This window comes from Bos mutus, chromosome 5, assembly GCF_027580195.1.
Source record: "Bos mutus isolate GX-2022 chromosome 5, NWIPB_WYAK_1.1, whole genome shotgun sequence".
In the NCBI taxonomy this organism is placed as follows: Eukaryota; Metazoa; Chordata; class Mammalia; order Artiodactyla; family Bovidae; genus Bos; species Bos mutus.
In genome coordinates, this window is record NC_091621.1 from 107445459 (window position 1) to 107472305 (window position 26847).

Below are 26847 nucleotides of genomic sequence, written 5' to 3' on the forward strand. Positions count from 1 at the left end.
AAGACACAGGACCTACAAGCCATCCTCAGAGGATAAAAACCCTTTCAGGTGCTTTCCTTCCTTCTCTCAGGCTAATTGTTCAAAAGCAGTAACTGCACAAAGAACAAGGAAAGGGGCAGGGAGGATAAAGGTGGGAAGGTACGGGGGACACGGAGAGATCCCTCCCCTCCTTTTCCCCTTTTCCTGATCCAAGGACCCCTCCTTTTTCCATTCTTCCATCAAACCTCTCCTTATCTTCTTGAACTTCCTACAGCTCCCCTGAAAAATTACAGGAATAACTCATTTCACTTACACTGCAACCCAAATTCTCAGGGCAACAGAAAATGCGTATCTCTCCTTCACATACTTGAATGTCATCTTAAGAAAATACAACAAGAGTAGGGGAGTTGGTATGTACTCGTGAAGCAAGTGGTATAAGAATTAGACAAGTTACCTTGTTATTACTCCTGAAATCTGATCTTTAGATCTTAATATGACACATGTAAAGGAAAACAAGTGGGAAAACAGAGGATCAAAATATAACCAACGATGACTAGGATCACCATTGGAGAAGGCAATGGCACCCCACTCCAGTACTCTTGCCTGGAAAATCCCATGGGCGGGGGAGCCTGGTGGGCTGCAGTCCATGGGGTCGCTAAGAGTCAGACACGACTGAGCGATGTCACTTTCACTTTCATGCATTGGAGAAGGAAATGGCAACCCACCCCAGTGTTCTTGCCTGGAGAATCCCAGGGACGGGGGAGCCTGGTGGGCTGCCGTCTGTGGGGTCGCACAGAGTCGGACACGACTAAAGTGACTTAGCAGCAGCAGCAGGATCATCATCCCTAAAGCATGTTCATGTGTCCATAACTGTCACACTCTTCCCTACCCTCACTGATATTTCTTGTTTCCGTTGTGAGGAAACGCATTCCCAGTGGGAGAGAAAGTAAAGCTCACAGCCAATGGCATCTTTGGATGCAAAGGAGACATCTTTTTTCTTTTATTCTATAGAACAATATATAGTACAAAGATAGGCTCTTTATTCAGACAGTAGAGTAAGACACAGCAAAGTGAGAAGGCGGGCTGTCTCCATGGCAACAGAAAGTCTCATAAACAAAGTCCTTGACTTCTGTCACACGGACTCGTCCTGGATCAGGAGACAAAAGGTTTTGACTTGACAAAAACAAAACTGGGCAGCCTGGCTGCACTGTGGAAGGCTGGCTGGCTGTGTGCTCTCCGGTCAGGCCTTCTGGAAGTGCTCGGTGAGGACATCGAGCAGCTCCTGCTTCTTCAGCCCGCCCTTCAGCCCGTACATCCTGCAGGCTTCCTTCAGGGCAGGCACGGTGAGTTTGCCCAGTGTGCCCTTGCTGACGTGGGCCTTCAGCTCCTCTTCGGACAACTCCACCTTGGGCCTTTTGCTTCCAGAACTTTCATCATCTGAGGACAGAGGTCAGGTGGGAGTGACTGGAAAGGCTACCAGTGGGATCCCAGCTATATGGCACAGGGGCCCTCACGTCATCAGGGCAGCAGTTAACCATCTTCCATAAAGCTGTGATGCCCACCTAGCACACGTTGGGGAAGACGGGTGTCTTGATAAGGCAGCTTCAGTTATACACAAAATTTAGAAAGTATCACATCTAGGAGGGAGTTAAAGGTCATGAGTCTTACCAGTTCACTCCAAACTCCTGATCATTCTGGGTGAGCAAGTCATTCCTTCCTTCCTTTCTTTATTCAAAAGCAATTATACTTTCAAACTATACTACAAAGCTACAGTAATCAAATATAGTACTGGCCCTGAAACAGACACATAAATCAGTGAAGCAGATAGAGTCCAGAAATGAACCTGCATTACACGGGCAATAAATATGACAAAGGAAGCAAGAATAGGGGGAAAAGACAGCCTCTTCAATACGTGGTGCTGGGGAAACTAGTCAACTATGCACAAAAGAATCAATTATTTTCTTACACCATACTTTAAAAAAAACTCAAAATGGATTAAAGGCTTAAATGTAAGACCTGAAACCATAAAACTTCTAGGTGAAAACACAGGCAGTCTGCTCTGTAAGCTGTGCGGTGTGGCCAAAAAAAAAAAAGAAACCCACTGAACATCCATGCCCAGCTCCTTACCTTTTTTTCGCTTGGTTACTTTTCCCTCAGGATTATAATCTGGTGGGTAGACAAGTTCCTTAAACTCATCCACGAGGGAGCCCAGTCTTTTATCCATTACTTCAGTCTTGGGCACTAGAAAATAAAAACACAAGAAGGGTGGCCTGGTGAGTCACAAGCCCAGCCTCTGCCCAGTCAAAATCTACAGGGACCAGAGAAGAAAATACGGCATTGCTGAGACAGGGAGGTGTATGAAGGCTCCAGGAGGCAGCTCACCTGGCCACGAAAATGTTCACTGAAAGTCTAACATTTACCAAGTAGCTTCTAACAATTGCACTTAATGAGCACAACAGCCAGGCACTCTCTTAAATGCTTTAAACTTACTATTATTTTTATTTACTCCTCCTAACAATCTCTGGGGTAGGGAAACCTCTCTCCTCATTTTAGAGAGGTGGAAATTCGAGAGGTTAAATTACTTTGCTGAGGTCAAACAGCAGAGAAGGGGCAGAGTTGAGAACAGGGCTAGAGCCAGGGGATTCAACAAGAGTCCCTGCCTTCGGGGCTTACAGGCCAGGCGGGAGGAGGAGGAGGTGAAGACACAAATGCAGCAGAGTCCGGCAGTGCCGTGAAGGAAGAGGCCATACAGGCATGCGGGAACACGGCGGGGCAGTGGTCAGAAGGACTCTGTGCGGACAGTCTGGCAAGCTGAGTCCAGTCTCAGCAGAAGGCACGGGAATGAGAGACAGCAGGTGACACAGCTTGCAGGTGGAGTATGAGGAGGGCAGGACCAGCAAGGAGGCTAGAAAGGCAGCATGGCGAGGTCACGGAAGCCTCAGATGCCCGCCCAGGAACTAGGCCTCAGGCTAAGAGTGTTGGGGAGACTTTGAAGGGCTATGAACAGGGGAGCGACATGTTCAGACTGACATTTTGGATCTCCCTGCAGGCCAGCTGTGCAGAGTATGAACTGGAGGAGGGTGAGAGAGAAGCCTGAAGCGGTGGGGGTTCAGGGGCATGCCAGGCCCAGCTGATAGTCACCACCATGACCCAGGTCCAATAACGCTTATGCTTGTAAGGCTGGCTCCTATTGTCTAATATGAAAGAGAACATTAATAACTGGGAAGCCAAGAAGACCAAACTAATGGTTCTGATCTTTTCAACCGCTATCTAGAGTCTTTATTAAATCCAACCTGTTTTCCACTGGGGATTTACTGACATCGCTAAATGTCATGCATCCTCCTATGAAATACATCAGAGAGTCACAATCCAGACAGGGGCCAGCAGGGAGCTCAGAGGCCAGGCAGATCTCCATGCTGGGTAACGAGGTACATTTTCCGAAGGCAGAGCATGCCATCTGATGCAGCAGCAGTGGGCACAGCGGTTCAGAGCAAGGGCTCTGGGCCAGCTCACAGGATTCTGAACCTAGATCCACCCACCACTACTACTTGGTGCCTGGGGCAAGTCACTCCCTTCTCTGCAAACCAAGGATAGTAATAGCACCCACCTCACGGTCATCAGGAATAAATGAGTCAACACATTGGACAACAGTGCCCGGCACACGGCAAGCACTCAATAAATGGTACAGACTGTTGTTTTTAACTTTTACCAACACGGAGTCATGGGTGGCCTACTTCAGAGATGGGTCTCAGAAGCCTGGCACTTTCTCCACCTTTTACTGCGGAACTGGCCAGATCTGTTCCCAGGCAATCTAAGCTGGTCTAGAAAATCTCTCAAGCAGAGATGCCCTAGACAACAAGGTCAAGTACTCACAGGCTGCCAGGAAATGCATGCATAGCACTGGAGCAGGAAGAATTAACATGAAAGCCTCCCATGAAAAGAACTTCTCAGCTCGGTTATGGCCTCCTTACATGTCAGGTCCACTGCTTGCTCAGGCTCCATCAAATCCAGCGCCAAGGCTTCCATGTTCCTGAAGTGCTGCTGCAAGACTGGGTTCTCAAAGCTGTCACTTCTGTTAAAACAGTACCATGAATAAATTTTTAAAGTTAAGATGTAAATATTTAAAAAACAAAAATAAAAACTCAGCTGAGACAGTGCAGGCCCAAGGTCAGCTGAGAAATACACCCAGGGTAAAACAGCTGGGAGTTTTCTCTCTTGAATCAACCTCTTTCTTCCCAATTTTCAATTTATTGTCTGATGCTAAAGATCCAAAAGTGAACTTAAAAGCAAAACAATACCCACCTATCTGTCTGACAATGGCAGCTGTGGGCAGAGACAGAAATAGAGGAGGCAGGGCCAGGGGAGGCAGGTACAGAGAAAAGATGAAGGACGGATGATAGGCGCTGAGGAGATAATGAACTTGACAGTCTCTTTTACCACATTCAAAAGCAACATGAGAGTAAAAAGAGAAAGAACCTAGAGGCATACAGTCCTAGACTTGAACCCTGGCTCCCGTTCCTTTTAGCTGGGTGAATCTGGACAAGTTGCCTCACTCCTCTAAGCCTCAGTTTCATCTGTAAAATGGGCAGGTTCTTATGAAAATGCCATTGAATTATATAAATGAGACACTGTAGGAACTGTATCTAGAACAGTGCCTGGCATGTGGTAGAATCTTAACACTGCTTCCATTTGCCCAATAAAGGACTATACCAGGTTTCCTTTGAAGGAGGAAGGTCAGTTTGCCCAGAAGTAGCCCAGAGACAAAAGATGGAATGGAGGGTTCTGCGAGATGGTCTACGTGCGTGTGACGGGGAGTAACTTGAATGATATAATCATCCTTTTAACCTTGCAACAGTTGACACTGGGTTTACTTACTTTTACTCGTTGTGTGACAACAATCAAGAAGAAGGCCATCCAAGAACCTTCTCCTTACTGCTGCTTTGTTGAGCAAACTCAACTAACTAACCTGGCTTTCTCAGCACAACAGGTCATAAACACTCACAAGGTCACAACAGCTATAAACACTTCGCACAATTCCGGAGTTTCAATATAAGACCTTTCACTCTCTGCATAGCTTCTAAAGAGTTATAAACCATCAGTTAATGGAAAATTAGAAAATCATATTCTCTTGGTCTGTGTTTAAGTTGAAACTCCAGTTAGACCTTCAACTCAAGAGGCAGTTCCAGAAGAAAGCCTGTGAATAATGCATCACTCGCCTGTACTTGAAGCGGAGCTTCTGAACAATAGCCTTCATCTTGTCTACCTGCTCTGGGTTGGCCATGACTTTTTCAGTGAAGGGCACCTTCCGTTTGTCATCAGCATAGGGCAAGAAGACGAGCTGGAAGCCTGAGGAAGAAAGGTACGTCTTCGGAGACTTGATCTAATAAAAGGCTTCAGTCACCGAGTCGTCGTTTTTCTCTCAGCCCTGATTCACCCTTTTGTGTCCTGTGCTGCTGGGGCTGACTTCCCTGGTGGCTCAGACAGTAAAGCGTCTGCCTACAACGCGGGAGACCTGGGTTCAATCCCTGGGTCAGGAAGATCTCCTGGAGAAGGAAATGGCAACCCACTCAGTCCTCTTGCCTGGAAAATCCCATGGACGGAGGAGCCTGGTGGGCTACAGCCTACGGGGACGCAGAGTCGGACATGACTGAGCGACTTCACTTTCTTTTTTTCCTGCTGGGGCTGACACCCTGCAAACCCCATTTTTTCTTTATCAGCTGATTCCTGTGAGCATCTACCTAGCAGACTCCCTTCGGCGTCTTCAAAAGGGAGGCCTGAAAGCAGGAGAGTTCCTTCTCAGGTACTTCCTGTTCTGGCCAGTGTCACCTGAGCCACCATCCTTCTCAGGTACTTCCTGTTCCGGTCCATGTCCCCTCCAAGCCAGCTTCCAGCCTCCAGCTTTTTCCCTACACCCAGAGCCAGGTGGAAAGTGCCCCTCCCTGGAGGGCTACACCCCACCATCAGCCTCTCCTCTGAGCTTCAACCTCTCCCCTTTGTTCCCCCGCCTTCAACACATACTAAACGGGAAGAGGTAAGGGTTATCAGGCTGATCCCTCTCCTATTACTGATGGGTTTCAAAAAGACTGAAAAATCCAGAGACTGAAACCCAGGTGAAGAGCCCTTGCTGGCAATGCCAAGAGGTCCAAGCAAAAGGAAGGAGCAAGCCTCTTAGCTCTCCCCAGCACTAATGTCTCCCTCTAGCGCCCACTATTGACAGTCTCCCTGACAGCCTGCTGGCAATGGAGAAATGGGGCTTGAAGAGCCTCACCCCCTCAGGAGCACAGAGCTGAGACTACAGCTTAAGAACTGGCATAAAAGCTGTTCCTGAGCATTCTGATGACCAGGGTTAGAAATATTAACACGTTCAAAGACTTCCTTTATCATTTTTATTAGCATAGCTAATGAAGAACAATGACTACCATCGACAGTAGTAGGCTGCCTTGGGCTAGGCACTTATATGTTTATTAACTTATTTCAAATGTGAAGCAACCTTGAGAGAAAAGTATTCCAGAATTCTCATCTTTGCAGAGAAGGAACATAAACAGGAAGGTTCAATTATTTGCCCAAGTTGGCAAGCTAACAGGTGGCAGAGAAGGACCTCAAAAAGACACTTATGTGTCTTACTTCAGACACTTAAGTATAAGATAAAATCTGACTTCAAAACCCAATCTTTCCTCTATACCTCACTGCCTTGTTCGCAGGAGATAAATCGACTATTAAACATTACCAGGGTATCAAACAATGGTTTTTAGTAAAGAATGTGATATCTGTGAGACCCCATGAACTTATGACAATAACCCATGAATAGTCCCTATGTAGTTAATTCTCAACCCTGGCTGCAGAGCTGCCTTGTACAGTTGTACATGCTGTGTACTGCACAACCACATATGATAGCCTTCTCCAGCTGCTCTTCAAATTCACCTATGCAACCTTATAAAAGGGCTTCCCAGTTGGCTCACTGGGTAAAGAACCCACCTGAAATGCAGGAGATATGGGTTAGATCCCCGGGGTCAGGAAGATCCCCTGGAGGAGGGCATGGCAACCCACTCCAGTGTTCTTGCCTGGAGAGTCCCACGGACAGGGGACCCTGTCGGGCTACGGTCCATAGGGTTGAAAAAGAATCAGACATTACTTCGTGACTAACAACAACAGCAACCTTATAAATACAAAATTTCCAGGCTCCGTTCCTAGAGACTCTGCTTTGGCCAGTCTGAGTTGGTATCCCATGAGTGATTCCAAAGCCTAAGCCGAGTTCAAAAGCCCTGAAATCACCTCTTCCACCTACCTGGGGGAGCCACCTGAATTTTCTGGTCATCCAGCTCCTCTTCCTGTGGCACCAAGGCCACAAAACAAGGCGGGCTGTTCCGGCGCGGTGTGTATCTGCACACTGCCATAACCTCCTTCTCCAGGCACTTGGTGAGCAGAGCACTGAACAGGGTTGAGCTCCCTGGAAAACAAACATCCCAGGGTTCTACATCCTAAAGGTGTCTCCTCCTTTCTTCCCTCTTAGCCCAAGTTATAAGCCTACAGTTTCTCTTCCATTTTCTTAAAAGGACTTTTGACACTTAAATAGGTCAGGGGTGATGGACCCAGAGCAGAGAGAAAAGTTGGGGGAGCAGAGGCACAAAAAGGAAAGGAGTAAGAGATTGGGAGCATCAAATATTCCACTTAGGAATGTGAATTACTGATGTCAGTTCACTTTCACTGTCATTAGGCTAATGATCGGAGAAGCCAATGGCACCCCACTCCAGGACTCTTGCCTGCAAAGTCCCATGGACGGAGGAGCCTGTAAGGCTGCAGTCCATGGCGTCTCTGAGGGTCGGACACGACTGAGCGACTTCACTTTCACTTTTCACTTTCATGCATTGAGAAGGAAATGGCAACCCACTCCAGTGTTCTTGCCTGGAGAATCCCAGGGACGGGGGAGCCTGGGGGGCTGCTGTCTATGGGATCGCACAGAGTTGGACACGACTGAAGTGACTTATCAGCAGCAGCAGGCTAATGATATAAGCCTGAGTTGCTAATGAATACCAGTCAGGTCCAGATCCAGGGGGTTCATTAGTTATAGCACAGAGGAATATAGGTCTGGACAGATAAACCCAGTGGCCAAGTTCAGTTCAGTTCAATTCAGTTGCTCAGTCATGTCCGACTCTGCAACCCTATGGACTGCAGCATGCCAGGCCTCCCTGTCCATCACCAACTCCCGGAGCCTACTCAAACTCATGTCCATTGTATCGGTGATGCCATCCAACCATCTCATCCTCTGTCGTCCCCTTCTCCTCCCACCTTCAATCTTTCCCAGCATCAGGGTCTTTTCCAATGAGCCCACTCTTCGCGTCAGGTGGTCCAAGTATTGGAGTTTCAGCTTCAGCATCAGTCCAGAGGTCAAGTTCATGCATTTCTAATTGCAACACTAAAGAAGATGCCAGGTTTGTGTTTTGTTTTTCCCAAACTCCCTATCCAATGCCTCCAAGAAAGAATTTCAAAGCAAGTAAGTTTTAAATATGCTAATTTCATATCCCCTCCTGGATATTCACAATATGTGTCAGTGTACTGTAGGTCCTAAAGAAATCTTTCTTTAGTCCCATGTTTCTAAAATTTATTTGAGCATGAAACACTTTCAAAACACCCAGTAACGCCTCCTATACAGTTTCCAGCGGCAGCCATTTGGGAAATGCTGCTCGGTAAACTGCCTTCTACGTCACTTCTTCGTTTACCCGTGGCCCGTGCCCCTTACCATTTATCAGGGACTCCTCGGGGTACACGAACAGGGAGTGCCTCAGGTAATGGTGCTTCTTCAGCATCATCAAGGGCTTGAAACCGATGAGAATGAAACCTGGTTCATCAAACCGCTTAAGCTCTTCCGTTTCCTCTTTCTCTAATACAATCTGGCGATGACTATAGGTCTATAGAAAGGGAACGACGAGAGCCATGTAAAGAGGCTATGCAGAGACGCAAATGGTCGCTACGTGACACTAGCAAGTGAAAACCGGCGTTCTTCTAAGGGGCAGGAAGCACCTTCCTCCTGCCAATAGGAACGGACACTTATTGAGGGCTGACCAGGCTGCACTTTTACCACCCAGTTTATCATCTGTAACAACTTCCTCGGCGGTAAATGTTTGTTTGTTTGTTTTTTTAATTTTATTTTATTTTTAAACTTTACAATATTGTATTAGTTTTGCCAAATATCAAAATGAATCCGCCACAGGTATACCCGCATTCCCCATCCTGAACCCTCCTCCCTCCTCCCTCCCCTACCCTCCCTCTGGGTCGTCCCAGTGCACCAGCCCCAAGCATCCAGTACCGTGCATCGAACCTGGACTGGTGACTCGTTTCATACATGATATTATACATGTTTCAATGCTATTCTCCCAAATCTCCCCACCCTCTCCCTCTCCCACAGAGTCCATAAGACTGATCTATACATCGGTGTCTCTTTTGCAGTCTCGTACACAGGGTTATTGTTACCATCTTTCTAAATTCCATATATATGCGTTAGTATACTGTATTGGTGTTTTTCTTTCTGGCTTACTTCACTCTGTATAATAGGTTCCAGTTTCATCCATCTCATTAGAACTGATTCAAATGTATTCTGTTTAATGGCTGAGTAATACTCCATTGTGTATATGTACCATAGCTTTCTTAACCATTCATCTGCTGATGGGCATCTAGGTTGCTTCCATGTCCTGGCTATTATAAACAGTGCTGCGATGAACATTGGGGTACACGTGTCTCTTTCCCTTCTGGTTTCCTCAGTGTGTATGCCCAGCAGTGGGATTGCTGGATCATAAGGCAGTTCTATTTCCAGTTTTTTAAGGAATCTCCACACTGTTCTCCATAGTGGCTGTACTAGTTTGCATTCCCACCAACAGTGTACGAGAGTTCCCTTTTCTCCACACCCTCTCCAGCATTTATTGCTCGTAGACTTTTGGATCACAGCCATTCTGACTGGCGTGAAATGGTACTTCAGGCGGTAAATGTTAAAAACTCTGCTTTACAGATGAGTGTACTGACGCTCAATAGTTACTAACTTGCTCCAGGTTATACAAGTGAACTGGGCCTCAAACCAAACCACATCTGGCGCTAAAGGCCTGGCTCTTTAAGCATTTATGCTTTCCCTCATGTCATAACGTGTACTGAACTCTCAGTCCACGGGGTCGCAAAGAGTTGGACACGACTTAGTGAACAACAACAAACTCTCAGCACCACCCGCTGACGCAAAAAGGATGCTCAAACCTTACCTATTCATTGAGAGGATCTATGTCAGGTACTGTGAGAGGTCTCAGTTAATATGGGAGGCAGACACACACACAGACAGACACACACACATCTCTTTCAAACATCTGTTACTACCTGTTACACTTTCAAATGTCAACATTTGCATTTGGATCCTAAATATGTGATTTGTAACAGAAATTAGTAACAATCAAATTTGAGTTTTATTTAAAAACAAAACAAAACAAAACAGAGCTCTTAAAAGATTTTTCTTGTAGGCACAATGAATCAAGAAAGAAACTCAGAAACCAGAAGAGGTACTGCCTATCAATAAACCAATATGGAAAGCTAAGCTACCTGCAAAATGGAAGGGGAAATTTGTCATTTTCTCCTTCTGGAAAGTAGGGCAAGACACTTTGGCCTGAAATTTGTGCTCTAAAAAACATCTCAAGGGTTGAATCAAAATAATATCTAATTTTAGTCACTTAGTTGATCCTCCTATGTCTTGAACTTATGCAAAAGTGCTCTCCCACATTTTGCATAATTAAAAAGAAAGGATGACTCATTCAACTTTAATTTTAGATATTAAACCTTTCTACAGGGAAGTATTATATTCAACATGCTGAGATAAACCATAATGGAAAAAAAAAATATATATATATATATATGAAAGTGAGAGTTGCTCAGTTGTGTCTGACTCTTTGGAACCCCATAGACTGTAGCCTGCCAGGCTCCTCTGTCCATGAAATTCTCCAGGCCAGAATACTGACGTGGGTAGCCTTTCCCTTCTCCAGGGGATCTTCCCAAGCCAGGGACTGAACCCAGGTCTCCCACATTGCAGGCGAATTCTCTACCGACTAAGCCACCAGGGAATCCCAAGAATACTGGAATGGGAATTTCCTGACCCAGGAATCAAACCCGGGTCTCCTGCATTACAAGTGGATTCTTTACCACCTGAGCTACCAGGGAAGCCCTATATATAACTGAATCACTTTGCCATATAGCAGAAATTAACAGAATATTAGGACTTTCCTGGTGGTCCAGTGGCTAGGACTCTACAGTCCCAATGCAGGGGGCCTGGGTTCCATCCCTGGTCAGCAAACTAGATCCCACGTGCCACAACTAATAATAGTTTGAATGCTGCAACTAAATAATAAAGATCCTCCGTGCCACAACCAGAAGATCCTTCATGCCACAAGGAAGATCAAACATCTGCAACTAAGACCCAGCATAGCCGAATAAATTAAAATCCTTCTCCAGATTAAACAAAGGTGAGAGGATGAGACATAATGTTCTACATTCTTAGTCTGTCTTTCAGATTAAGAAAGGCATGCACGTATCATTTCAAAGCACAGAAGAAACTGTGGTTAGTTTGGCAAAAAAAACAACCCTCTCCCTAAAAAAATGAGTACGCTTCACATCTAACACACTTCACACTTTCCCTAACTCATCTCCCTTGTTGCTGCTTAGTCACTAAGTTGTGTTCAATTCTTGTGATCCCATGAACAACAGCCACCCGGCTCCTCTATTCATGGGATTTCCCAGGCAAGAATACTGGAATGGGTTGCCATTTCCTTCTCCAGGGGATCTTCCCAACCCAGGAATCAAACCTGGTCTTCTGCATTGGCGGGTGGGTTCTTTACCACTTGAGCCACTAGGGAAGCCCTATAGCACAGTGGTAAAGAATCTGCCTGCCAATGCAAGAGATGCAAGAGACTTGGGTTTGATCCCTGGGTCGGGACGATTCCCTGGAGTAGGAAATTACTGGAGTGCAACCCACTCCAGTAATCCTGCCTGGGAAATCCCATAGGCAGAGGAGCCATGGTGGGCTACAGTTTATGGGTTGCAAAGAGTTGGACATGACTGAGTACACACAACGCGCCTACCTAGTCAACTATAAAACCCTTTCTGCCATGGTACTGAGCAAGGAATTAGACTGTTAAGACTCAGAGCAGCACGTGCTGAGTGATAGAGGGCTGAAGTTTTCACTGACCTCTCTTTCAAATAACTGGTTCTAACTTTCTAGCCCCTAAGGTATTACTGATCCAGATGCCATATTCCAAAGGGTAATGACAACAACTTGGCTGGAAAGATGCACACGTGAAAGTTATTTAACTGGTTAGACTGATCCTGTCTCCCTCCTCAACAGTTCAACAGGACAAAATTCAGTTAAGAAGGAAGACCTACCTGGGACCTCTTGGTGTCACTAGGCAAAAGCAAACTGCCTGTATTTACATTAAATGTCCGGGTCTTAGTTTTCACTGGTTCATTGGTTTCACGATAAAGCCTCACTGGGGGAGGTCTGTAAGCCTTCTGGACCATATTATAAATGCCAACAGTGAGCGCGACATCTTTGTTGAGTTTAAGCTTCAACCTGAAGGAGAGAAAAATTTTTTAATTTGGACTTAAAGATTATACTTTCCTATCTAAAATACCTTCATGGCTCCCAAGCCCTGATTTGTTTCATCCCGTCCAACAATTCAAGCTCTTTGAATACAAACATAAAGCATTTTAATAATACAATGGAGTTTGCTGTAATACTTCTCAGGGTCTGTATCACAAAAAATTAGTTTCAGAACATATTATTAACTCCTTAAAATAATGATAAGAATGTATTGTAATGATTTTTTAAATTGAGTCTAGCCATTTACTAAATCAATTTACAGCTATTCTCTCATTTAATCATCATCATAACCCTGTAAGTACTATGTTATCTGTGCTTTCTGCTTGTCTGGTATATCTTCCCTCTTCTTTTAACCATGAAACCCCAATTTTTCTTTGAGAAATCTCCCTTTCCCTATTGCTCTGGGAAAATGTCCAGCAAAGTACCGTGCCCTACCCTGACCAAAGGATGGGCACATCTGGTCCAGGCTCAAGCCATCAGACTTGTTCCTGAGAGTCTGGAGACAAAGAGCTCAGGACAGTGCCTGGCACATAATAATCATGCAGTAAAATAATTACGTTATTTTATTATAGCAAGGGTAAGTGTAATAATTTTCTAAGCCTTAGGCAATTAGTTCTCAAATAGCTCCAATTTATTATTATTCATATCAGTATCCTATAATGACTCTTTCACAAAATAGTAAGACTAGCTATCGTTTATAATTACGTTATTCCTTTTCATCATCACAGCAGTCCTTTAAGGAGGAACCATTTTTGCTCCCATTTTACTGAGGCTCAGAGAAGCTACATGATTTACCCCAGGCCACACAGCAAAGGGGCCAGGACTAGAATTCAAGTCAATCTGACTCCATAACCTACCTTCAACCACTGTTTCATCCTCCCTGCCACTTCCACCAATATGTTAGATTTCCAAACTGTAGTAGTAACAATATTCCACTGTTTCAGGAAGAGAGGGAGGTGACAGGGTGCTTATTTGAGGAAAAAGAGAAACTTCCCCCCTCTTTTCTTGGAGGAAAAGAGAGACCAACGACAAAACTATAACTATAGCAAAGAGCTGCATCTTGGTTTCCTTAAAAAACTTCATGGGTTTTCTAGTAGAATTGTAATTTTTTGAAAACAGCTCCAAATCTACCAATGGTCTCATTCTTCTCTACTGAGGAAAGCATGTGAAGAAGTCTGATGCTCTTCAGTAAGAAACACTGAAGAGGCTTTAGGATTCTAATCCTAACTTCTCTAAAAGAAGATAATCCAACGCTCTGGTTCCCATGGCTCAGATGGTAAAGGATACGCCTGCAGTGCAGGAGACCGAGGTTCAATCCCTGGGTCTGGAAGATCCCCTGAAGAAAGGAATGGCAACCCACTCCAGTATTCTTGCCTGGAGAGTTCCATGGACAGAGGAACCTGGTGGGCTCCAGTCCACGGGATCCCAGAGAGTCAGACATGAGGGAGCAAATAACACTTTCCCTTTTTCATTTTTAATAAGAAACTAGAATACCACAACAACAATGATAATAATTAACATGCATTGGGTTTTTGTTCTATACGAGGTACGATTGTTATCCCCAATCTACAGAGGAGAAGAAACTGACAATGTTCTACAGAGTGCACCCAGGGACATCGTTAGGCCACAGTTGTTTACCCCAAAGGAGAGGTGTGTTACTTCGGACAAACAGCATACCTGCTCTGTCTAGAGAAAGAAAAGCAAATAGCTTGTGTCATCCTGAAATAAAGCACATTTCTCTAAGAGGAACACAGTGAGGCAGTGGTATAACCCAGAGCTGGTACAACCCAAAGCTAAGTTGCCAAGAAGGTCAAAGCCATGCATGGGCTTATGATTAGTTAGGGGCCTTGAAGGTGCTGACCCAGGCTTAATACCCACCTGGAGAGCACACGCTTTCTGGTCTCCTTGGCGCGAACCTTCCTCAACAGGTCTTCGAGCTTGCTAGACTCCTCAAAGTGAATCCCTACATCCTCATTCTCTGCTATGATAACATCTCTGTAGAACAAGGATATGTCGAAGCCTCCACGTTTCTTTAGGTGCATCAAGTCAAGGAAGATACCTGGGGCGAGGACAGACAAAAATGAGGGGAAACAATTTCCAACAAGGGAGAATTTTTTTCAGTTAAGTTCAAATATGCTAAACAAATGCTTCCAAAGACTAGATTGAGAATAAACACTTTCAGGACTGAGAGAAAGTAGTTAAGGGGATCAGCTGCTCTAACGACTTCAGAAAAGTTATTCAAAGAACCAGCATTTGTGGTGGCACTGCAGTCAAGAAAAGCTCGCTCTGGTAGAGTCCTTCAGACAGCTAATGGCCTGGCCATTTTTACTGGGAATGTTACATAATGGTCTCCCCTAGCTTCACTTTATTTTTTCATTTTCCTCTGAAGGGTGAAAAGCAAATATTTGACATCAGCTATAAAGAAGCAATAAAACACGACTTGGCAATTAAACAATGACAAAAAAAAAAAAAAAAAACAATGGAAGGGACTTCCCCGGTGGTCCAATGGTTAAGACTTCACGCTTCCATCGCAGGGGGCATGAGTTCAATCTCTGGTTGGGAAACTAAGATTCCCACAAGCCACACGGTGTGATCAAATAAATTAATTAAAGACTGGGGGCCTCTCCTTTGGGGAAAGGGTGTACTATCCTTTGTTTGCTGAATAAAACTGAGCTGTAATGGAGCTGTTAAAAAAAAACAAAAACAGAATGAGAATACCAACCTGTGTCCCGGAGATCCCCAGCTTTGGTCCTGGCCCGGCTGGCTTTGGCACTGTCATCGCCGTGGGGGTCATCTTCATTGGTGAAAAGCATGATCCTCTTATGGCTCATCTTGAACTGGACGTCGCTGAAGAGGTTGGCACAGACCCACAGCACTTCACTTAAGGAGTAATCAGATCCATGGCCAATTTGGTCTTGGAAATATTTCTTCCCCTCCTGCCCCTTAAACTTGTCAAGCTCCTGCACTCGTTTAACACCTGATCAGAGACAGGGAGTTAAATGGGCAGAAAAGTCAGAACGGTGTCAGTGGCCACACTTACAAAACTAACAGAAGGGCCTACGGTCTCTTTCTCACCCAGAGCTGATTAACCCATGCAACAAAGGTCCACATCCCAGGAAGAACCCCCTTGTGCAGGAAAGCGTACTCCCAGTCAAGATGTCATTGCTTCCTCCTCCACAGCCCTTCTTGTGCATGGCATGTCCCTTGTCCCTTCTCATGTAAAAGGGAAAAGTTGATCACAGAATACTATTGACCTGGATTATCCAATTCCTGTAAGACGTAAATATTTTTGAAATTCACTGAATTTTTGTCCTTCTTGGTACCATAGAACACCACTGCCAAGAGATCTCGATTACTGCTTATGATCTTATTGGTGTATACGCTCCGGATACACTGAAAAAAAAAAAAAGCAAAATTTCAATTAATATTATTTACCACTAAACTTAAGCTCCACAAGCGCCTGACACATAGTAGAGCACTCAATATGTGTTTGCTGAGTTTGTACATGGCCTTAGAGCAAGGCGTGACTCCTATCTTCAGGCAACTCACAAACCAGTGAGAATGCTGGCCATTGACATTATAATAACAAAAGCAGATTGCGATAAACACAGAAGTATAAGCAGTTCCTACCATAATCAATCAGAGAATTGAAACCAGGTATATACCCAGGAAGGAAACTCTAGGGAAATAGAAATAAATAAATAAAAGCCCAGCACACTAGAATTAGAAACAGAGAAGGCGATGGCATCCCACTCCAGGACTCTTGCCTGGAAAATCCCATGGATGGAGGAGCCTGGTGGGCTGCGAAGAGTCGGGCACAACTGAGCGACTTCACTTTCACTTTTCACTTTCATGCATTGGAGAAGGAAATGGCAACCCACTCCAGTGTTCTTGCCTGGAGAATCCCAGGGACAGGGGAGCCTGGTGGGCTGCCGTCTCTGCGGTCGCACAGAGTCGGACACGACTAAAGTGACTTAGCAGCAGCAGCAGCAGCAGAATCAGAAAACCAGAATTTGAGTCCCAATGATGTCATTTACTTAATTGGCTGAGTCTAGACAGGCCATTTTATCATTTCTCTAGTAGCCTGATACCAAGAAACAAAATATACATGTATAAAATTTAAGCAAATGTTAAGTATGTGTGAACTGGGGGCTTCGCTGGTGATCCAGCGGTTAATGACTTAGCGATTAAACCACCACCAGCACCAGTGGTTAAGAACCACCTACCAATGCACAGGACCCAGGTACCACCCCTGGTCCAAGAAGATCCCACATGCTGTGGGCAAGTAGGCCTGTGCCCCACAACTACTGAAGCCCACGCACCTAGACCCCACGCTCTGTAACAGAAGAATGAGAAGCCCAAGAACCCCAACTAGAGAGTAGCCCCCAATCTCTGCAACTAGAGAAAAGCCTGCAGGGAATGAAGACACAGAGAGCCAAAAATAAATAAATTTTAAAAATGTTAAAAAAAAAAAGTATATGTGACCTAAAATAAATCTGTAACTACCAACAGCATTTTTTGAAATAAAATTTGCTTAATTATACATTTAAAGACATCAGTATTCCAGGAAAGTTCTAGCCATCCATTTAAACTAAAGCCAGCATCTGATAAATCAGTGTCTTATAAGTGCGTTAGTCCTTGTGGCCTATAATTCTAGGGACGCTGACAAAATTAAGTTTCTGATTCTGCAAAGGTGAGGAATAAACCAACCCTGGGAACCCCCCTCCATATCCTGCTTGAGACTCTACCTGGTCTTCCTCCTTAGTAACTCTCTCCTGGAATGCAGAACTTATATATGGCATATCTAGTCATTGACAGTAATCTTCACGGCAAGTAGTCATTTTTTAAATTTAAATTTTTTATTTATTAAGTCTAAAGGCAATTAAAATCTTTAAGGTAATCATTTCTATAAAGATTTTAATCTATTCTTTGCGCACTCTACAAACATCTACAAAAATCTGGTGAGGGTTTCTTCATGTTCTAAAATAAACCACATACACAGCACATACAAACTAAAATAGAATGTAAGTAAATGTTTTTTCATTGCTCCTTATCAAATACATTATGTTCATCTGTGAATGTTTCACTTATTCACTGCATAATATGGCAGTTCTTTCTGGGTTCTCTAGGTATTCCCATTTCACTGAGCCCTGTGAAATTACACATAGCAATCTTTTTACATACACTGTAAGTGTATCATTTTGGGGCAGAGGGTATATAGCCTTCATCACATCTCCAAAGAGGCCCGTGATCCAAAAAATGTTAAAGCAGTGTTCCTCAAGGAGTGATCTCCAAACACTGGCATCACCTTGGAACTTCGATGGACAAGCATTTTCTTTTCTTTTTGGTCTCTGTATGTGGGATCTAGTTCCCCAACCAGGGATCAAACATGAGCCCCCTGCAGTGGAACCATGACCACTGCCCCACCAGGGAAGGCCCTGGAAATGCAAATTCTTGGGCTCTGCTCTAGACCCACAGAAGCAGAAATTCTGACTGTAGGGTGAGGTCCTATAATCTGTGTCAACAAGCCCTGCATGATGTAGGTTAAAGACTGAAAACCACTGCTTTAAAGTTCAAAATTGTTTTTATTCTTTTTTTTTAGATGCAAGATATTCTGACTTGTCAACTGAAAGAACTATTTGTATAGAAATTAGAACATGAGAAACCTCTCTTTGATTCCCAACTGCAAAAATATGAGAAACAAGATATATAATAAATCCTTAGAAATTCCTCTCTGTGAAGGGATAGTAACATGTTTAATTGAGGTGAAATTCACATAACAAAACTAACTATTTTAAAGTGAACAATTCAGTGTTCAATTAATACTCACAATGTTGTACAGCCACCACCTCTATCTGTAACAGTTACCAAAAATTTTCATCATCCCAAAAGCAAACCCCATACCCATTAAGAAGTTGCTCCCCATTCTTCCCTCCCCCTCCAGCCTGGGGTAACTAGCCACCTGCATTCTCTGTGGATTATCTATTCTGTATTTCATATAAATGCAAACATACAGTATGTGACATTTTGCCTGGCTTCTTTCACTTAATGTTTTCAAGGCTCAATCACCTTGTAGCTTGTATCAGTACGTCATTCTTTTTTATGGCTTCAGTCCATTTGGCTTCCCCAGTGGCTCAGTGGTAAAGAATCTGATTGCCAATGAAAGAGACTCAGATTTTATCCTTGGGTCAGGAAGATTCCCCGGAGAAGGAAATGGCAACCCACTCCAGTATTCTTGCCTACAAAATTCCATGGACAGAGGAGCCTGATGGGCTGCAATCCATGGGGTCACAAAAGAGCCAGAACGACTTAGTGACTAAATAACAACAATCATATTCCACCTATATATAAACTCCAATACTTTAGCCATCTGATGTGAAGAACTGACTCACTGGAAAAGACCCTGATGCTGGGAAAGATTGAAGGTGGGAGGAGAAGGGGATGACAGAGGATGAGATGGCTGGATGGCATCACTGACTCGATGGACATGAGTTTGAGTAAGCTTTGGGAGTTGGTGATAGACAGGGAAGCCTGGCGTGCTGCAGTCCATGGAGTTGCAAAGAGTACGACACAACTGAGCAACTGAACTGCCTATATATAAACATTTTGTTTATCCATTCAAAAAGTTTTAGAATGAGATAGGGAGTGGTGACATGAATGACTAAATACCTTAAAATTGTATACTTCAAAATGGTTATGAAATTACTTCCTAATTTTGTTATGTAAATTACATCTCAATCTAAAAAATGAAAATATTTAATTCTGATAATTTGACACAGCAGGTACTATTATTATTTCCATTTTACAGATGAGAAAATATATAAGAGCTTTAGCAACTCTCTTAATATCATACAGTTGGTAAGTGGCAGAATCAGGATTTGAGAAGCTGTTTTTTATTTAATTGGGTAAATACTCAGGAGGGGAACTCCTAGGTCAAATAATAAGTCTATGTTTAAGCTTCTGAGGAGCTGCCAAACTGTTTTCCACAGCAGCTGATCCATTTCATATTCCCACCTGCAACGTATGAGGGTTCCAATTTCTCCACATCCTCGCCAACACTTCCTATTGTTCTTTTTTTTTTTCAATTATACCAGTTCTAGTGGGTATGATACCTCATTTTGGTTTTGGTTTGCACTTCTCTAATGCCTAAAGATGTCGAGCATCTTTTCATGTGCTTTTGGACATTTGAACATCTTTAAAGAAACGTATATTCAAGTCTTGTGCTCATTTCTAAATTAGGTTGTCCGGGGCTTCCCTGGTGGTACAGTGGATAAGAATCCTCCTGCCAGGGACTTCCCTGGTGGTCCAGTAGTTAAGGATTTGCCTTGCAATACAAATACAAATATGGTATATGCATATTTTGTTTTGCATCTAATAAAATTAGGGACAGCAAGCAGTTGGCTGGGGTTCTTGGGTTGCTCCTTGAGAGTTAATATTATTAGTACTCCCACGAAGCAAGGGATTTCAGTCATGAGCAAAGATTTCATTTTTGCCACCTAAAAAGTGTACACAAGTATTTATTGTATATTTGGTATGTTGCTTAAAGGTGAAATCTGTAAAAGGTCCTTTTTGATACCCACATCAAGGAAGAAACTTCCTAGAAACCATATTTAATACTACAGAGTGAAATTATATGTTAAATGTATTGGAGAATACAGCTGCTACAGAAATGCATTTTTTTCTTGGTGTGGAACAACTCAGTTTGGCAAAGTTTAAAATTTAACTAAAGAAGAGACCTAATTCAGGATAAATATTGAACTAATTAGAAAACTAGATTGGGATATGATCAATTCCAAGAGCTTTTGCTCAGAGCTTTTTTTATATCTTACGTTTTGTCTTATTAGTGAACATTCATTTGTAACAAAGTTTTGAAGGTGCTGAGTGAAAAACAGAAACACATGTTTATTGCATATTGAACCTAGAATCAAATAATTGCCTAAATATTTAACAAAAAGCCATTCTTCTCTCAGAGATTTAAATTCTTTAATATCTGATTTGCAAATTTTATAAAATGGAGGTTCTTATTTAGCATGAGCGTCAGGGGAGTAAGGAGCTTTCCTTTATAACCGGGTAAATTGTTACTGGATACCAATAGTAGTTGTATAGAATACTAAGACAAACTGTTACAGTGTTTGAGGAAATGGAGTCTCTTTTTCACTGCTACTGAGAGAGCACTTAAGTAGAAGACAGTTATGTCTGAATATTAAATATAAATAATCTAAACCAGTGGTTCTCAACCTTAGCTATACTTTGGAGTCATATGCATTTTGGAAAATATTGATATTTGGGTGCCATACCCTAAGATTCTCTTGCTGGTCTGGGGTATGACATGACCATAAGGATTTTAAAAAACTTCCTAGATGATTTCAGTATGTTGTCAAGGCTGAGAACCACTGATCAAAATACAACTTAAGTTTTCTCATCTGCAAAAAAAATCCTTGCTCCCTCCCTTCACTACCTCACAAGGATATTGAGGGTAAAGAAGAAAATAATGGGAAAGTGCTTGTGCTGTGGATAAAAAGTGCTATTGAAAGGCAAAGTTGTATTTGTTGTATTTCAACTGAAACTGTGATCAGGAAGAAATGTGTAATTGGATCTGCTCTGTTGACTTGGGAAACTAGGAGCACTCTCTTTGGTTCTTAACTTTAGTGAAGCATGCGATGGGTAAGAAAACATTACTCTTATTCATACTATGGTCTTCTGTCATACTTGAGATAGACTGGTTTAATTATCTGGTTTCACACAGGAAAGAAGAAATATTAAGGTTTAAAGTCTGTAATGGTCAATGGTTCACAATTCATTAAAACTTTTCATACAAAGAGTTCTGTGGTTAATATATATCATTTCTTAGTTGCCATTATTTTTTCATTATCTGACTTTTGAATGTTAAACCACTGATTTCATCTCCTTCATTCTTATTCCTGTAATTTTGGATATACATTTGACAAGGCATGTAAAGCAAGTAGGTATTGCTCAGTTGAATACTTAAAAATCGTGGTTCTACGATTAGGCATCTTCTGCCTTTTAGATATGATTTGATCAGAGAGAGTTTTGAAAATAATAGGGCCCTAACCCACATAGTAGGTATTATAATTAACTTTTTATTTATGTCCTCAAACTGCTGTTTATATAGACTGTAATATTTATATTTTTGATCGCTTTAAAAAATGAACAGTTTGATAGAAACTTGAGTTTTAAAGATCAGTATTGAGATTACTTTCTAGAAATCAAGATCACCACAGTCAGAACCACTATAAAGCCTTCTGAGAAGGAACAGCCCATACCCAACCCAAATGTTATTCTAATAAAGCATTCCTCAGTTTCTCTAGCTGAATGTAATCTCTTCTTCCTTAAAGTTTCCTAGTCTTTGTATTTATCTATACTTAACTCATGCTGTATTACTTTATAACTTGTCTAAATTTATTTATATTTATTATTTGTTCATGTCTTATCTTCCTTAAACACATTAAGAAGGAATCTCTGATGTATTCATCTGTATACCCATGTCATCAAACCCAGTAGGCAGGGAATTGCATATTGCATATATGCTATAGGAAGAAAACACCTTCTCTGAATTTATAGGCTATAATAACAAAAGATAGATGAGAAAAATTTTTGTATCCTGTCCAAATTTTTGTATCCTGTCCAAATCTGAGGCTTGTAAGGAAAAAATAGTGACTGTGAATGCATTTTAGCCATTCCCCTTTATTCTTGAATATCGCTAAACTCTGCTATTTAGTTCTTGGTGTAGATTTCCTATTTGTTAAAATTAGAATTCTGTATATTAATTTTTTGAAATTCTTTTTTGCTTTAGTTTCTTAATAAAAGTTTAAACAAACATTAAAAAAAAAGAAAAAAAAAAAAAGAATTTGCCTTGCAATACAAAGGACATGGGTTCCATCCCTGGTAGGGGAACTAAGACCCCACATGCCATGGAGCAACTAAGTTCATGTGCACAACTAGAGAGCTCGAGTGCCACAACTAAGACCAACGCAGCCTAATAAATAAATAAATATTAAACAAACAAACAAAAGAATCCTCCTACCAATGCAGGTAACATGAGTCCAGCTCCTGGTGGAGGAAGATCCCACATCCCGAGGATCGCCTAAGCCAGTGTACCATAACTACTGAGCCTGCATGACCTAGAGCCCGTGTGCTGCAACGAGAAGCCACCGCAGTGAGAAGCCCTCGCAACATACATAGAGAGGAGCCCCGCCTCGCTGCAACTACAGAAAGCCCGCGTGCAGCAATGAAGATCCAGCACGACCAAAATAAAATGAATAAATAAAAATTAGGCTGTTTGTCCTCTTGTTGTCATAATCTTCCACAATCACAAGTAATACTCAGATTTCACATAATTACTTACAAAAGGGCTTATCTCACAGCATAACTGTTGGAAGTTGTTTCCTTCCTTTACACAAACATCTCTAGAGAAAAAGGAGCCCACTTCTACTACCAGAGCTAACACAGAAGGTGGGAGCAATGTATTCCCAGGGTCAGAAGTTCAAACCCAAAATAAAATGGGCCTGCTCTCCAACTCTTGGTACTCTTTTTCAGCTGCAAGTATAGGTAGCCATCCTAGGAGGCTAACCACCATTTATCAATCCAAACAAACTTTTCTAAGAGTGCACATTTTTTAAAGGGGTGTTAATACTTTTTTGTTTGTTTAATTTAATGAAAAGGTAGTCTCACCTGGATGCTCATGTCAAAAGGAGTCAATTCATCTTCATCCTGAGATTCAAACATGGCCCTGGAAGCATCAACCAAGAAAATCAAACTATCTCTTCCTGAATATGAATAATCTCCTATGGGGGGAAAAATTTTGAAGGAAATATTTGCGGTTGTTTCACATTTATCATGTTTATTATTCATACTAAAACAAATAGAAAAAAGCCCATTAAGCAAAACTATAACCTGATGAATTATTATAAGATGAACATCCCTAGGGAATTCCTTTGTGGTCCAGTGGTTAGGACTCCATGCTTTCACTGCTGAAGACACGGGTTCAATCCCTGGCCAGAGAACTAAGATTTGGCAAGCCATGCTCACGCAATGCAACCAAAAAAAAAAAAGGCAAACATTCTTAAAATCAACACCACATCAGGAAATTGAATCTTGCCAGTCACCCCTGAAGCCCTCTCCAGGTCCCCTTCCAATTTTAACACCCATCTTCCTCCCAAGAGTAACCACCATCCTGACTTCGGTAGTCATTTTTCATTATTTTTCTTTATAGTTTAATCATCCAAGCCAACATTCCTACACACTGGTTTTGACTTAAAAGCAAAAAACAAAAAAAACACCAGTTTTTAAAGCCTCTTAATCCATGGACAGCCCCTCTGTCTTTTGTCTCTTATAATTTATTTGCCAAAGAACCTAGATATTATGTCATATAGTTTTCCACCTTCTGGATTTTGCTTGACTACATTCTTTTGATGTAGATTAACATAGTTCTGTCTTTTCCACAAAGGACCTATAGAGACTTCATGGGATTTGGGTTTATTTATTTCTTTTTTTCTGGCATAATTACATTATAGGTGATGTTGAGTTTTTCATAAAAAGACATATATCTGGTTGTCTCCCTTTTGACTATGCTGTTTCCTAATGCAATAAATTCATTTTCCCATCTTTGCTAAAGCAATATAGCAATATGTGTCAAGAACCTTAAAGAAAAATTCTACCTTGAGCCAATGAATTTTACTTCTCAGGAATCTATATTAAGAAAATAAGATACGGAAAAACCCTATGCAAAAATTTCCACAATGTTGTTTATTAAAGTAAGAAACTGAAAACTAAAATGTCCAAAGGAAGGTAAACTGAAAAAAATCACAACACATTTAAAATGAGTCATAGAGGGTATATTTGCAGTTACATGGAAAGATATATCTATAGTACAGTAAAGAAAAAAGGCACACAGTTATGTTTAAAATTCTTTTTGAAAAACATAAATTTTGAAAGTATAAATTAAAGGGAAAAAATATAAGCACTATAATTACAATTATACAAAAATCAGATACAAACAAAAACAGACTATATATACTTAGGAAATATATAGTCTGAAAGATAAAGGAAGTAAATATGCTAACTGCCAAAATGCTAGTAATGGCTGTGTAAGGTGACAGATTATGTAGATTACAGATCTTTCATTTTTATATTTCTTTTATTTCTCACTTTTAATAAAAATACTTTACCATTTTCTACCCAGGACTTAAATTAACCAGTATGTAGAGTACATGATTTCCTAAAAGAAATCAACCCTGAATATTCATTGGAAAAACTGATGCTGAAGCTCCAATACTTTGGCCACCTGATGCAAAAAGCCAACTCACTGGAAAAGATCCTGACACTGGGAAAGACTGAAGGCAAAAGGAGAAGCAGGCAGCAGAGGATGAGATGGTTAGATAGCATACTGCCGCAGTGGACATGAATCTGAGCAAACTCTGAGAGGCAATGAAGACCAGGGGAGCCTGGCATACTGTAGTCCACGGGGTGGCAAAGAGTTGGATGCAACTTATTAACTGAACAACAGACATGCAACCCTTGTTTCTTTTCCTTTGGCCTATGTGTTACTGTGTTGCCTGAACATATTCCCAAAACACCAGGCTAAGGTGTTCTTGCCTGGAGAATCCCAGGGACGGGGGAGCCTGGCGAGCTGCCATCTATGGGGTCGCATAGAGTCGGACACGACTGAAGCGACTTAGCAGCAGCAAGGTGAGGGAATGACTCTTGTATCTGTGTTGCTAACATTTACTCTTTGGTTGCTGCAGTTATTGTAGGGTGAAAACATTTTTGCACTGAGGTCCAAGAATGAGAAAAACTTCTTTCCTGGGTGAGGAAAGGTCTTACCTGAGCCACCTAAGGTGACCCTTAATACCAATGTCTCAGTGTAATTTATTGGAGCTCAATCTATCAGTGCCCAGCAAAAGTTTAAGACAAGGAATGTACCATCGACTAGAGCAGGACCCGAATAAAAGTGCCTAGGGCTTCCCTGGTGGCTCAGCTGGTAAAGAATCGGCCTGCAATCTGGGAGACCTGGGTTCGATCCCTGGGTTGGGAAGATCCCCTGAAGAAGGGAACGGCTGCTTGCTCCAGTATTCTGGCCTGGAGAATTCCATGGGCTGTATAGTCCATGGGGGTCGCAAAGAGTCAGACATGACTGAGCAACTTTCATTTTCACTTTCAGAGCAGCTCTGCAAAGTTCAAAGGGAGGAAAGTACTGGAGATTCTCTGGGGAAAGAAGGGTGGGCCAGGAGGCAACAAGGGTCATCCAGCAGAGATAGGCAGGGAAAGTCTTTCACACACACACAATGGTACGTGTTAATGAAAGTCACTTACCACCTGCTTCAAGGCCCTCTTCTTGTTCTTCTTCCTCATCACCCTCATTTTTGTAGTAAGACTCCCACCCTGACATGTTGTTACTGCTCACTAGGTGAAAGAAAGCGAAGATCAGTAACAAAGTAAATTTAAACCTAAAAGTTATCCACTCCTAGGCTCCTTTGAGATCTGTCCTAAAGGCTACAGGTTACTTGTTAGAAATGGGGATGCTGGATCCTGCTGCCTGGAGTGCTTGGTAATTGAGATGCAAAGGTAAACGGGCATGGGGACCATTCCTGAAGCAGCCTCTCCTGAGCTATATCCCTTAAGGACGATTCAGGGGGGGTGGCCCGGGATAACGCCTCTAATGGGTGTGCTTGGGTAGCCTGACGCAGTGGTCCAGTCCCGCCTCCGGCATCATCCGGACTGGAGATTCCCAGTCCAGGGTACTCCGTCTTTTAGCAGACCCACTTATCCTCATCCCGCCCCCAACTCCTCAGCCAGCTATGCCCACTGAGGTCTCAAACGAAGCTGCCCTCCAAGGCCAGGTGCCGCCTTCTCTCCGGAGGAAGAAACGAAGATCAGAGGCTGTCTCCTCCACTCCCTCGGGTCTGCACACTTCTGGCTGACACCGCCCCACGGCGAGGCTACGGGGGACTCGCAAGACTGAATAGGCAAAGTAGAATGAAATCAGCCCTGACCAGAAAGCAACAAACGAGAACAGCCACTTCCCGCCTACCTTGACCTCGAGGAAGATATTATTTTGGGCGGAAGGCGGGGCGCCGAGCACGCGCAAGCTCCTGTTCTTGCACCCAATCAACGCCGCTTACGTCATCACGCACAGCGCGCCCCGTTCCTGTCTAGCAAACACGCGCACTCCCATAAGGCGCTATCCACACCGGACGCGAACTACCACCACGCCGTCTGCGAAGCCCCGC

General features: G+C 42.8%; 1 protein-coding gene across 4 annotated transcripts; it reads right to left on the reverse strand.

Moving 5' to 3' along the window:
* Nucleotides 1-949: 949 nt before the first annotated feature.
* Nucleotides 950-26714, reverse strand: XRCC6 (X-ray repair cross complementing 6). Of its 4 annotated transcripts, none has more exons than XM_070371500.1 (13): nucleotides 26649-26714; nucleotides 25931-26020; nucleotides 23291-23403; nucleotides 15853-15991; nucleotides 15321-15575; nucleotides 14477-14657; nucleotides 12382-12568; nucleotides 8717-8885; nucleotides 7265-7426; nucleotides 5196-5325; nucleotides 3951-4051; nucleotides 2107-2220; nucleotides 950-1416 (listed from the first exon to the last, which is right to left on the reverse strand). In XM_070371500.1, the coding sequence occupies exons 2-13, from the start codon at nucleotides 26004-26006 to the stop codon at nucleotides 1220-1222; spliced, it is 1824 nt and encodes a 607-aa protein (XP_070227601.1). In that variant the 5' UTR covers nucleotides 26007-26020; nucleotides 26649-26714; the 3' UTR covers nucleotides 950-1219. The 4 variants fall into 4 exon arrangements, with proteins under 4 accessions (XP_070227601.1, XP_070227602.1, XP_014338319.2 ...); XM_070371501.1 differs by having other exon boundaries at nucleotides 23291-23348; nucleotides 26649-26668; XM_014482833.2 differs by having other exon boundaries at nucleotides 26611-26651.
* Between the last annotated feature and the right edge of the window lie 133 nt (nucleotides 26715-26847).

Bases quoted from the DNA above. Each gene is read 5' to 3' on its own strand.
- XRCC6 (XM_070371500.1), bottom strand. From the start codon at position 26,006: ATGTCAGGGTGGGAGTCTTACTACAAAAATGAGGGTGATGAGGAAGAA. The intron at 14,658-15,320 runs GTTGGTATTCTC...TCCTCGCCCCAG, and splicing joins TGGGGATCTCCGGGACACAG to GTATCTTCCTTGACTTGATG. The intron at 1,417-2,106 runs GTAAGGAGCTGG...CTCTGTCCTCAG, and splicing joins AGTAACCAAGCGAAAAAAAG to ATGATGAAAGTTCTGGAAGC.